Raw genomic sequence first — 13,693 nt, 5'->3', positions numbered from 1 at the left:
CTTTCTTGGGACTGGAAACATGGCTCAGAGCCTAAAAGCACTGGCTGCTCTTCCAGAGGACTTGGGGTTCAAATCTCAGCACCCACATGGTAGCTCACAACTGTAACTCAGTTCCAGGAGATCTGACACCACTGGGGGTACCACATATACACATGGTGCTCGTGCATTCAAGCAGGCAAAACACCCATGCACATAAAAGAAAAATAAATATATATTTTTTAAGTCTCCTTTTATTTTCTTCCCAGCTATACTAGGAGTCTCTGTATACTGTGACTGTGACTGCACATGACAGGATCCATGTTCTCACAGGCACAGGGAAAGTCTGGAATATCACCACCAGGCAGCAATGAGCTAGCTGTCCTTGTGAGCAGCAAACCTTCACTGCTTTATTTACTTGGAACTGCTATGTGTTTTACAGTGAGCATGCTCCGGCTGTGCAATTTGCTAACAGTGGAGCAATAATAACAGTTGTCCTGTACTGAGTGTGCAACATAAGCCAGACACTGGGTTAGACACTTTATGCCCACCTCAGCATCTCAGCCTCCTGTGGCTCTGGGACGCAGGACTGTGATTATAGTGCTGGGTAAAGGGACTGGGGCTTAAAGACACATGCATCTGTTAGGTGGTGGAGCCAGCATCTGAATGCAAGACCCAGCCTGAAGCCATGTACTCATTTTCTCTCAAGGGTCACTTCTTTTTTTTTTTTTTTCTTTTGGCCAGTGCTCCAGAGAAAAGGAGCTGGGACCAGTCACAGGGATGGCACCCACTTATCCTGAGCTGCCTCAGAGTGGAGAAGATGATACCCAGGCTGCTGACTCGGCTAAAGTTCTGCCTACCGCGTCCTAGCTCCTGGCCCCTCCCCCGGCTCCTCCATCCTCACCATTCTGGGCAACGCTCTCTCCATGTGTGAATTCCATTAAAGGCCTGCTCACTGCTATTTTGGGCTGTGCATTAGCACGAGGACTTTGATTTGATGGGAAGAAGCCAGACACCTCAGAGTGATGAAAAACAATTTTCAATAGCCTTCCTCTAGCCATTGTCCCAGAAGCCCTTGCCCACGGCTCCTGGGAGGCCAGAGAATCCAACATATGAGCAAACATAAGGAAGTGGGACAGGGACTGAAATCCTCACCATCTACAAGACCTCTGACCTTGACTATTCTCTCCTTGAAACCATCTCACCCCTTCAGGTCTCCACTCCAGTTCCTCAAGGTCATTCCTGAATACCATTCATCAACATCTGCTCCCTCCCACCCCCTGCTCTTCCGGAGCCCACAGTGTTTTGCTTCCTGTATACAGTTCTTATCATCTGGCACACTGTACACTAACTGTTACTTACTGTCTTCCCTCCCACTATACCAAGAGCTCCACGATGGCAGAACTCTTTTCCCCACAGCTCAACCCGCCCGGGGACCTACACACTGGTGCACAGAACATGGCAGGTGACAGAGAACAGGAAGAGCAAAGGAATCCACCAGGAGGGTAAAGGAACAGAGCTTGGGAAGTTTCTGAGCACAGGGCCTAGATTCCCTAGATACCACTGCAAGAAAGAAATGTTAACACAGTAACTAGAAAACTCAGAAGAAGGAAAAAAAAAAAAAAACATCTCCTCAGCCCAGAGCTGTTTTGAATCTGGGCTTGCAGGCACTGTGAATGGGAGGGCTTGGGGAAATAAACACACCAGGAAGTTGTGTGCAGTTGGAGTCAATTCAGCTCGGTAACAAGTGTGCAAAAACAACAAGCCCAATTTGGATGAAAATAGCAGGAAGTCCTTCCCCAGGGACACCTGGTGAGGTCAGCTCTGCTGTTTCCATTCTGGTCAAGTCTGTAGCCTCCAGAGCTCATGGAGGCCAGGAACCGTATCTAGACCCATAGACCAGGGGCACACAACAGGGTATACCTGTGAGGAATCCCTAGGCCTTCAGTAGGGGTATTAAATACCACAACAGGGCCTGCTCAGTAAAACTTTGCCTTCCGGAGTTCAATCCTAGAACCCACGTAAAGCAGCCAGGCCTGGTAACAGGTACTTGTAATCCTGGAGATAAGGGGAGACTGGCAGATCCCTATGGCTCTTGACTGTAGTGAGCTCCAGGCCAATGAGAGATCTTGTTTCAAAATAAGGTAGGCAGCATTCCCGAGGCATGATACCTGAGGTAAATCCCTGACCTCTGAGCATGCACGCACTCACTTGGGCACACACACACACACACACAATGAAATTAAAAAGGAGTTCTTTAAAAAAAAAAGTCACCATTCTTAACAATTCCATGTGCTCACATTATATGCTTTGACCACGCCATTCATTTCTCACAACCAACCGCATGAGGAGGCCATTAGTACCCTCCTCTCAGATTTCAGCAGCCTGCCCTGGGTCACACGTCACAACTCCAGATGGAAGCCAGGGACACAACTGCTTTCCACTCACCTTCCTCATATACTTGCTGAGTGACTTCAGACCAGTGCTGTACCTGTGCATGAGACTGCAGTGATCTGTACATAGTCTCTAAGACATCTTCCTGTTCTATTACCCCAGATCTTCTGCAGAAGGCCCAACATAGAAGGAAAAGACAAGGACCGAGGGTCCTTGCTTGGCTGATCCAGCTGAGGATCTGCCCCGACTGGATCAGCCAGCTGGAGGAAGGTTAAGGGTAACAAGTCCCACATGGGTAAACAGGACAGACACAGGTGACATAAGAAGTGTTAGCAGAGCCAGGGAGGCACCAAAGCAGAGCCCTGAGAGAGGCCAAGCACAAGCTAGCCCTCCCTGGGCCTTTTCTTGTAGGATCACAGCATCAGAATCAAAGAGAAGCCCTGAGCAAAGCGGTGCTTCCCACGCCAGGTACCCAGCCAGCCAGGCCTGTCCCAGGGAGTGGAAGAAAGGAAACATTTGGCTCAGGAGGAAAGAGCTAGCACAGCAGGGTTGCTCATCTTCCTGGTATGTGGAAAGCCAGTGTCCCAGAGGCAGAGAGAAGAGGGGGGCAGACCAGAGCCCTGCGTTATGTAGCAATTTCTTCCATGGTAAACCCCAGCTCTTTAAGACATAGGGCCCCTGCTCTAAAGCAGTGGATCTCAACCTGTGGGTCCTGCCCCCCACTTTGAGGTCACATGTCAGATATTTATATTACAATTCATAACAGCAGCAAAATTACAGTTATGAAGTAGCAATGAAATAATCTTATGATTGGCTGGGGAGTGGGGGGGGGGGGGAGTCACCACAACATGAAGAACTGTATTAAAGGGTCCTTAGCATCAGGAAGGTTGAGAACCTCTATTCTAAACGGAGTAAAAACATCCCATTCTGTTGGGAAGTAAACCACTCAAGGCTTCAAGGAAGTCCCTGGAAATGACCAGAATCACTAGATCCCTCCTCCTCAACCTTATAAGGCAGCAAGGACTACCTCCCTCCCCAAGGCTCAGCCCAGCCCAGGCCCCTGGACGAGGCTCAGACCACCTGAGCTGCCTGTAAGCCATGTAGTGAGCTCTAGGCTTCCAGCTTTCATGAGCTGCTGCTCCCATGCCTGGCAGGCCTTGGTGAGACTGCTATCCTTTGAGTCACGTCTGTGTCTGTAGGTAACCCCTCATCCTGTTGCTATAAAAATTACTGGGTCACAAAGTTGGACTTTGGTGGCATCCTTACTTTTCTCTGTCACTAGTAAGTAGATCCTTGTTCACAATTCCCCAAGAGTGGTGTCACAAAACACCCTGTCCCTGTACCAGTGGGTGTGTTAGCCTGGAGACTCCAGTGATCCTTTTCTCCAAGTGTCCAAAGAGCCCAAATTTGGAATAAATCCTTCTTCTCCCTTTCCACCCAAGCCAAGCAGCCATTCCCACCCTTTTGGATGGGGAAGGCCTTGCTCTAACCCCTTCTTGGCAGCGAGACTTTCATTACTCATCAGCTTCCAGGGTGTTTCGGGGGCTGCCAAGAGCAGACGGGCAGCTATCCAAACCAAGCATCCTTATCTCCAGCGTCTATGTGGACGCTGCAAGTCGGACCATCGGTGGGGAAATCATAAAAGCCATCAGAGTCCCTGGCCAAGTACGCAGAGCTCTAGGGGGCCAGGTAGACTGGGGCTAAAGGAAGAACGGGCCATCAATCCATGGCCACAGCCAGGCAGTGTCATCTATTCATCCCTTCATCCATGAATCGAGACAGTTAGGCCGGAAATCAATACGGGGATATTTCTGAACTAGGCCACCGCCCAGCATGAATGAGGTTAGGGAAAAGCTGGACCCGTGGAAGCCAGGAGGCTTCGGGCAAAGCCCTTCTCAGCAGATTCTTGGGTAGATGAAAGAATCAGGGTCAGAGGTGCCAAATCCCTGCCCAGCCTGCTGCTTCCCCCTGTCTCCCTCTAATCGCCTCCACTTCCTGCAGTACACTGGGCTGGAGCTGGTCGGCAGCTGCTTCCAGTCCCTTCCCGCCCTTACACACACACACACACACACACACACACACACACACACACACACACACAGTGAACTCCAAGAAGCACCGGAAATACAGCCTAAGGAAATCCAAGCAGGATGTGAAGCAGCCCAGCCATCTCCCAGCGGACAAGAGACCAAGGAAGAGGTCTCTCTTGGCAGGATGCCCCACAGAGACCAAGGATGGCGAGCTTGGGGACCACACCACTCAACTTCTTCCTTTCATACTGTGACACCTGCCTGAGACTGGCACTGCAGGTGAGTTGCCTGTTTTGTGTCAGACAGGAGAAGGGAGAAATCCACTTACTCATTTTTCTCCAGGTCCAGGACCAGCTCTCGCCCTTCAGCCATGACCCTGAGCTCCGCTGTGAGTGGATGCTAAAAACAACAATAAAAGGATGTCAGTTCCTGGAAGCAGGGACCCAGGCTCCCAGGGCCCAGCACCGGATCTGACACAGTGCCAGCACAGGGATCTTCCGGAAGCCGGCGAGGAAAGGTCATTAGCCTTTCCAGCCTAAGCTTGAAGTGACCTCAGTCTCAAAACAACCCAAATCCTTCCCCATCTGCTTTCCTCCAGGAAGCAAAGGAGAGAAAATCAAGCTGAGGTTCAAGGTTGAGCAGGCACATGCAGTCCTTGAAGGTTCGCACAGGGAGACCTGACCCTCAGTACCTAGAGAGTCCGACCCTTGGTTGTTGTGCAGGATGACATCTGTGATTGTGTGTACCTGGACATGCTACCAAGCCTCCCAACATCTCTGTTCCCTCCTTCCTCACATGGGGTACTAATAACCAACCTTACAAGGATCCTTGAGGACCAGATGAGAAAATGATTGTAAATAATGTATCACAGTGCCTAGTTCAAAGGAAGCCCTCAATATCATCATATTAGCTATCATCTTAAAAAATACCAAAGGACATTCTACAGAGTGAGTTCTTTCATATTTTGTGTTATTTTATGTGAACCCTCAATTTGGAAACTCCAATCACCTCAGGGGTGGCAACAAAGAGCACCACAAATTAGGGTTTTATAAGTCCAGAAGTAAATGTTTTTAAACATGCATAAGCAATTTGCCAATGGCCAAACACACTATACACCTAGCTCAGATCACCTAAGACATGCAAATGGCCAAAAAGCACGAAGAGCAGGCTGAACATCATGGATAAACTCCCTCCTCTCCCCATGCCCTCCCCCAAAAAAAGAGAAAGGAAGGAAGAAAAACAACAACATTAAAAAAAGAGGATATCCTCGGCAAAATCAAAAGGGACAAAGGCCATTTAAATCACAATGGACACCCTCAGACCCTATGACTAAGAATTTGAAATGAAACCAACCATCTGAAAAGTAATTTGACAATGTGGACCAAAAGTTTTTAAATGGCCAGGCATTGGTGCCGCATGCCTTTAATCCCAGCACTTGGGAGGCAGAGGCAGGTGGATCTCTGTGAGTTCGAGGCCAGCCTGGACTACAGAGTTAGTTCCAGGAAAGGTGCAAAGCTACACAGAGAAACCCTGCCTCAAAAAATAAAAAATTTAAAAAATTAAAAAAAGTTTTTTAAATGTTTAAATTAACTCAGCAGTATATGATTGTCTGAAAGGAACTAATGATACTTACTACTTACATTTTTTTAAAATTTTTGCTGTGTATGTGTGTACTGTATACAAGTGTGTGTGTGTGTGTATGTGTGTGTGTGTGTGTGTGTGTGTGTGTGTGTGTGTGTGTGTGTGTTTATTGGAGAGGAAACCCAGGACCTTAAGCAAACACGATACAGACTGAGCCACACCCACAGCCCAGTCATGTTCCCTTTCTTAATTCCTGATTCTCTCCTTCCCAGTTGTGATCTGGGCTTAGGACTTTAAAGCCACCAAGGCCTCTGATGATCAAGTACCTTGTGCAATGCCTAATTAATCCTGTTGCCTCATCTTAAGAAGGGGTTGAGGGGCTGGAGGTTCTGAGTTCAATTCCCAGCGACCACATAGAGGCTCACAACCTACTATAATGGGATCTGATGCCCTCTTCTGGCCTGCAGGCATAACTGCAGACAGAGCACTCATACATTAAAAAATTTTAATTTTTTTTTTTTTTAAAAAAGGGCTGGGTGGTGGTGGTTGAAAGCCAGGAAGCAGGGAGACAGGAAGTAGGTTGAAAACCCAGGCACTTTCACTAAAGACTCACTTCCCAGATTCTGTGGTGCTGACTCAGCACATAGTCAGTGCCCACTGTGGCTGCCGCCCGTTTGTGGTTTTGCCCTAGGGACTTCTGGAGTAAGAGCCCTACCCAGTCACACTGAGAATCAAGGACACACAGGCCCAGCGGGCATTGAGTACATGACTACAGAACTCCAGCAAGTCGTTACCCAAGGGGCAGGCGCCGGTGTGACAGCCCACACCAAAAAGAGAATGTTGGCACAGGGCAAGTGATACCATGTGCCTCACACAGAGACACAACCTACCACATGAGAACTAATATTTATTTTTATGTAGGTAATCCAAAAATACTTCGTCTTCTGGAGGGTGCTCTGACGGGAGGCTTAAGATCAGATGTTCCCTGTTTCCAGGGAACAGCTCAAGCCAAACAATGAAACTGCACTTCACAGCTCTGTGATACTTCCCTGTCCATATAGTCGTTCCTCCTGGACCTCCTAGACTGCCTGAGGAAGGGACACCAGCACACCTTCTGGGAAGCATTGGAAGGTGCCCACTGCTTGTATTTCCCTGAAAGAAGGGCCCAAAGTCCTTTCTGTTTAGGGTGAAATTAAACAGCCCTGCAGCTCCACACCATCTGAGATGTCTATCCTGTGTATGTGCATCATCCTAAAACATCTGTATCAGAGTCCATACACAGTCAGTGTTTAAGTACTGCCTAATAAATCAGTGAATTACCCAGATGCAAGTAAGACTCATAGTGAACTAACACACACTCTCTCCTCTCCTCTCCTCTTCTCTCTCATTCAACAAATATTTATGGTGCCAGGCACTGGGCTGACTATCACTGCAGAATACAATGAGCCAAGCTCTGGGCAGACAATGGCTGGGAACAAAGACAGGATCTGGTTCTCCACTTTGTTTCTCAGGGCCCTTCCTGAGGATGCCCAGCATCCAACATCTGGAGAGAACAAAGGAGCCTCTATAAAAAGTATCATATCCATTCTTCAGCAATAATGGTGGTGAATGAAATGTTTAAAACCTTAAAGTTTGAAAAGAACAATCTGCCTGAGGATGGCCATCTATTAATTTGTCTAACTTTTCCTGAGGCTATTTTGAGCCTTTCTTACTTTAGGATGGAATGAGCTCATGCATTTTTTTTTTCTTTGCTTTGAGGGTAAAATGTTCCCTACTTTTATTGTCCTGAAATTTCTCTGTAAGTCGTCTTACTGTGGCCAAGGTGGTGAACTGGGGACACGTCTGTATGACTCTGCAGTAACTCAACGATTTCTAGGCGTTTCTCATCTTTTATCTTTCCAGATTCCAGGGCCACAATTGTCTGAAGTCTTCCCTGACACTTCTTTCCGAAGCTTTAATCTTCTTCCTATCTGTTGCCCAATAAATTGCAGGCCATTTGGCCCCCCACAGAGACCACAGAAACCAGTCCTTCAAACTGGGCATGGTAGTGTATCCCTGTAATCCTTGTACTGGGAAGGTGACGCAGGACGGTCTCAAATTAGAGGTCAGAATAGGGTATGTAGCAAGACTCTGCCAAAAAAGAAAAAGTCAGCCCCTTTCCACAACTCTGTTCCTCTTTATTCCCACTAAAACTGATTTTATGAATGAGGAAGTACAAGTCATTTGTAAAGTAGAAGACCCTGGAACAGGTTACTGTCACGCAACAATTGTATTTCCCTTTCTAGTCATTTAGAACTAGAACCAAGAACACCTACCGTTCTTGGCCATGTTCCAATCCCCTTGATAACACCTGTGCATTTTGCTAGTAGTCTTCTGGCTCAAGGAACCTGTAGGATTTTTTTAAGATACATGACCTAATCCGAGCTCCCTATCTTGCCTCTTACTAAATTAGCTGAGTGTCACACACCTGTAATCTCAGCAGTTGAGACATGGAAGCGGGAAGGTAGGGATTTACAGGTTGTAAACTACAAGCAAGCTGGTCTCAGAAGAGAACTAGTGTATGCCTGTGATCCTAGAACCAGGAGATAGAAGCAGGAGTTCGAAGTCATCTTGGCTACATAGTGAGTTAGAAGGTAACCTGGGCTGCAGGAGAGCCTGCCTCAGAAAACACAAAGACAAAAATAAACAAAACAGAAATTCCAATCAAGATCTGTGACAAAGCCACATTTGCACTTAATCTGTGTCAGTGGTTTTTAAAGATTTATTTTTTTGTGTGTGTACATGAATGTTTTGCCTGCCAGGTGCCCTCTCAGGGGCCAGAAACCTTTGGATCTCCTGGAACTGGAGTTACAGATGGTTGTGACCCACTGTGTGGGTGGTGGAAACTCAACTCCAGTCCCCTACAAGAACAGAGAGTGCTCTTAACTGCTGAGCCATCTCTCCAGCCCCAGTCTGTGTCGGTGTTACTGTGAATTTTTATTTTCTCAATGTAAAGGGCTTGGAAATGGTCTACAAGTTTGCCATACAGTGAAGGAAAGTCGCTGCTAAAATATCCCAAACTGGCCCAGTGAAAGGTTAGGGCCAGAAGCGGAAGCCATGGTGATGCTTGGGTGGCCCCACATCTCCAACAGAGGTGTTTGGGAGTCTTACCTTTCCTCTCCCCGGGCTTTCTGAAGTCCACCACTGAGGTATTACAAGTTCATGCTGTAGCTGGGGGCCTTCTTGACTTCCTCCTGCCAACCCAAGACAGCACAACCATAAGAATCCCAGACCTCCACACCCCAGGCACTCAGGAACAGGCAAATTGTTCCAGAGGCCAAGTACAGCTGCAGACCACTTCTGAGGCAATCACTGCTGCCTGGAAGGTGTTCCACCCAAAGGTATCAGAAGACCTGCTGGGACCTAGTGACAAAGTGATAAAGACAGACAAACAAGGTCTGTGTCCTTGCCAGGAGGCAGGAAATGAACAGATATTCTGAGGTGCTGGCAACTGCCTTGGAGAAAAATCAGATCACCCCACAGGATAAAGGGACACCTAGCAGGGGGCCTGTTTGAAACAGGATAGTCGGTACTGGTGGTGTTTAATTGAGACCCCAGGAACCAAAGGAAAGACCTTGGTGCAAAAAATCTAGGGAAAGAGCAAAGAGTGACAAGTGCCGAGATGGGCTGGACCACAAAAAGGAACTAGCAGGAAGGGGAAATCGTCCAGTAAGTCAGGGGATGCTGGTAAATATGCCAAGCAAGGAAGGAGAGATGGTCTCATAAATCAAAGGATGTCGGTAAGAAACGTGCTAAGCAAGACATCTGTGGTTGTAATAACACAAAGGCGTGAAGAGGGGCTGGATTTTATCATAAACAGACTCAGAAGGTTCTGGATGCCTCAAAACACAAGAGCAATATGATCTGTAGTAGTTTTGTTTTCAAAGACGACTCTCCCTGCTGGGTGGAGAGTGGGGGAGGGGAATAGGGACCGAGTAGAAGCTGAAAGGCAGGATGGATGGAGGCACACTGGAGCCCCTGTGAGAGGTGTCCAGGGCTCCGACTTGGATAGCATCGTGGGGAGCGATGGAGTGGTGAAATTCTGGGTATAATCAGAGTGTTTGCGCTCATGTTGGTTATCACTGAGATTTAATTTTCTCTTTGGAGATGACAGTCACCTCCCTGGAAGGTCTTACAGGGCCCCCAACCTGCAAACCATTAGCATTAACTTGCAAATCATTAACCTTAACTGGACCGTCTTACTGGCAAGTTTGCAGCTGCAGTTCACTCCCCAGTCTTCAAACCTTCCCACACCTAGTTCTCCCTTCTCAGCACCCTTGGAGGCCGCCAGTGAGTCCCCAAGAAAAGAGGCAGAAACCACAGGAGAGCCAGGACCGAGAATGGGAGACCTCAACACTGATGGAGAATCTCCCGGTTCCTGAGCAAATTCAGTCTCTGAAACGGGGTAAATCCAAAGACTCCCAGGAATGCAGTTGAGCCCTCCAGTGTTTTGTTCCTTCTAATCCAACCACATCCTTCACATGAGTGATATAAAAGATAGCTGTGCTGGATATTGTGACACATGTGTAATCCCAGCAAGAGGCCATCCTTGGCTATAGTGAGCTCTAAGACCACCTTGGGCAACACAGCATCCTGTCTCAGGGAAGAAAATTTAAAGATGGCTGGAGTATGGTGGGATTACCATTGATTAAATTCCTTTTCAAAAGACTGATGTGATATATTTGCAATCAAAACACATCCTTTAAAAAACAACAACAAAAAAAAAACCTGGTTTCATTTACACTGGTACAAATCAGAAGGGATAGATACGTTCACATATATATTCAGTACCTTCTGAGTTATTAACCCTGTGCCGCTGTGCTTGGGAGAACACTATCACATAGTCCCTGTTATAGTGACTGATAAATCTAGACTCTTAGACAAAAGGAGCGGTCTAAAGGTCTCGGGATCATGAAAGGACTGAGAGCAATCTCAAGTCTAAACAAACACAGTAGTTTAAGAACACAATGCAGCGTACGATGGCTCATAACTTGGAAATAAGGCAAGACCCACGTGGGATGACTTTCCAGCATCAGCTCTGGAGCAGTGTCTAACAAAAGGATGGGCGACTTGGCTAAGAGAAGGCTATCTATCTCGAGCTCTGTTTGCTTTTGATGGAAGGCCTGTGTGGGACGGAGATGCGAGCGACTTGAGGATAGTGAAGAGATAAGCAACAATTACGTGACTCTCTGTCTCATCCACCGGACTCCACCACATCAACTCCCTTATCTCTAGGGTTCTGCTAATGATTCTTAACCAGTTTTAGCAGCTGCTTCTGCCACCTCAGAGAGAAAGTCTTAAGTGGGAGGAAAATCTTTGTTGCATTTGTCTGAGAGCCAGGAATTTAACTTTGGTGAAATTATATGTCTGTGGTCCCTTGGTGGAACTTACAGTCATTAAAACCATACTTTTGGAAAACATCATGATTTGGGAAGTACCTTTAAAGTGTGTGTGTGTGTGTGTGTGTGTGTGTGTGTGTGTGTGTGTGATGTTTCCAAATTCATCTGTATATAGTCATAGGAAACCAGGAAAGAGGGAAAGCAAAATATTAATAGCAACTGCTCATTTGGGGATCATAAGTCATTTTATTACTCCGTAGATTTTTATTTCCTCCCAGGTCTACAGCGACTCTGCCTGAGTGGTGGCTGTGACTCGGGATCCAGAAAAGCTTGATTTCCTTGCCCTTCTGTTTACGTGTGTTAAGACTGGAAAACACTAAGAACGGTACCTGGCTCCCTCTTCCTCAAGGAACCCCAAGCTCCAACAAAAGGAAGCCCCTCCTCCTTCCTCTGTGAAGCCCCTTGTGCCTCAGTTTCCCTTTTAGTATGAGAGCTTTGAAAAAAGGCTTCCTCTGCCCACTGGAGTACCGGGTCGGGGTGAGGCGGACCCTTGCGTCAGGCTCTCCGGGCGGGGGGGTGTGGGGGGGAGATGCAGCCTGCCTAGCCGGTACACCGGCCTCGCTAGCTTGATTTGAAAATGCTGACGGTTGATACAGCAAGCACCCCCTCTGGAGTCAGCCCAGCTCTCCAGCTGCTGCAGAGCTAAAGCTCTCCCGGGTCAGAATGACAGAAGCCAGGCATTGCCCCTCCGGGACCCTCTCTTCCGCGAAATCGTAGGAGAGCCTCTGAGGGATGGGGCCCGGGAGGGAGTGGTGTCTGGGAAAACAGTTGTGAGAAACAGACATTTTCCAGCTTCCAAACTGGAAGCGCGGGGCCCATCCCCCTTTCTTCACAGATGGGGAAACTGAGGCCAAGGGGAGGCGGGCGTTGGGTGAGGTGGTATCCTTGTTTCCAGTGTCAGGAGGTCTTCAATATGGGCTGTATCTATCATATCTGCTTTCTCGGTAGTGAACTTCAGCTTACGATCTGCGTAATGGGTGTGCGCGCCCCTTTGATGGTCTAAGATTAGGGTCGCTGCCAACGCAAGGATGCGAAGTGTACAACCAGAGATACCCAGTAAACTACCCTACCCTGATCTCTTGGAAGCCTTAGATTTTTCTACCCCACTGCCATGCATTTGACTCCCAGCAAGATCCCAGGGAGTGGCTCCCCCACCCATTGTGCATAGGATGCTTGGGGTGCTCCTCTGGGGATGCTCCGGGGTTGCGAGAGCAGCAGGCGCTAAATAGCGATGAGAGAGAGGCGGAGCGGAGATGATCAACCGTGAGAAAACAGAGCAAAACCAGGGAGAGCAGCGGAAAGAGGAGCCCAAAGTAGGAAAACAGAGAAGGGAGATGGAGAGAGGAAGGCAAGCAGCGAGAGGACCCACTGCTTTCTGATTGCTCTGTGCGCGCAGCCGATCCACGACCTCCCGTGGCTCACCGCATGAGAACAAAGCCTGGACTCCTAGTAGCGGCACTCACGCCCCGGGGAGTGGCAGAGCTAGCAGGGATAGCGGTCACGGAGCTCCAGGCCTGCAAGAGCGACTCCCAGACCCCCCCAGGCCACCCACCCCAGCCACCTCGCGACCCTGCTGTGCGCTGCCACTTACTTGTGGTCTGTGCCGGCTCGCACGCCGCCAGCGGCCAGTGTAGCTGCAGAGCGAGAGCCAGCAAGCAGAACCGGGCGGCGCCCGCGCGCCCGGGCATGATAGCAGTGGCCCTCTCACTGTCCGCGATCACACGTCCCCTGCCATTGCCTGCCCCGGGCCTAGCGGCGGCGGCGCTTTTCAAGCAATCGCTGGCCGAAAAGCCTCCTAGTTCGCTGCCCAGACGCTCCGCCCCCAGCCCCTCAGGGCTCCTGGAGATGGAGGAGGGGAGGCGCCACGCGGGGGTGGGGGTGGGAGGCGGTGGCTGGAGGGACAGAAGTGGGAGGAGCGAGCGAAGCCCCCTGGGAGCCCCGCTGACTCAGGTGAAGGGCACCCAGGGGAAGGGATGGTCTGAATCCCTAGAGTAATCCACCGTGCTTGAGGCCTGGAGAGAATACAGGGCTGGGGTTGGAGGGTTAATCCAGACCCTTTTACTGCACCGAGACTAGTTACTCTGACCTGCTTTGTGCTAAGTGCTTTGGGTGACTGAAGGTACCCTTTCCAACACTGCCACCCAGGGTTGGCCACTCTGGGAGACAGGCTCTAAAAGAGTTACTTCCAAGGCAAAGAAATAAGTGCTTAAAGGGGTGGGTTTCCTTATCAGTGCTCCCATCTGGGCCTTTAGGCCATTCCTTCTGATTGGGGGG

At 49.0% G+C, this 13,693-nt stretch overlaps 1 protein-coding gene across 1 annotated transcript in view; it reads right to left on the bottom strand.

Annotated features, from left to right (window-relative positions):
• Positions 1–13,254, bottom strand: part of Adam19 (ADAM metallopeptidase domain 19) — an 82,505-nt gene extending 69,251 nt beyond the window's left edge. The window contains exons 1-3 of the mRNA XM_036197099.1: positions 13,011–13,254; positions 9,132–9,214; positions 4,729–4,799 (exon numbers count right to left, since the gene is read on the bottom strand). Coding sequence (XP_036052992.1) covers positions 4,729–4,799; positions 9,132–9,214; positions 13,011–13,107 — 251 coding nt within the window. The 5' untranslated portion in view covers positions 13,108–13,254. The remainder of the gene's footprint in view (positions 1–4,728; positions 4,800–9,131; positions 9,215–13,010) is intronic.
• Positions 13,255–13,693: the final 439 nt, after the last annotated feature.

Source organism: Onychomys torridus, chromosome 8 (assembly GCF_903995425.1).
Source record: "Onychomys torridus chromosome 8, mOncTor1.1, whole genome shotgun sequence".
NCBI classification, from domain to species: domain Eukaryota; kingdom Metazoa; phylum Chordata; class Mammalia; order Rodentia; family Cricetidae; genus Onychomys; species Onychomys torridus.
This window is presented reverse-complemented; position numbering and strand designations above follow the sequence as displayed.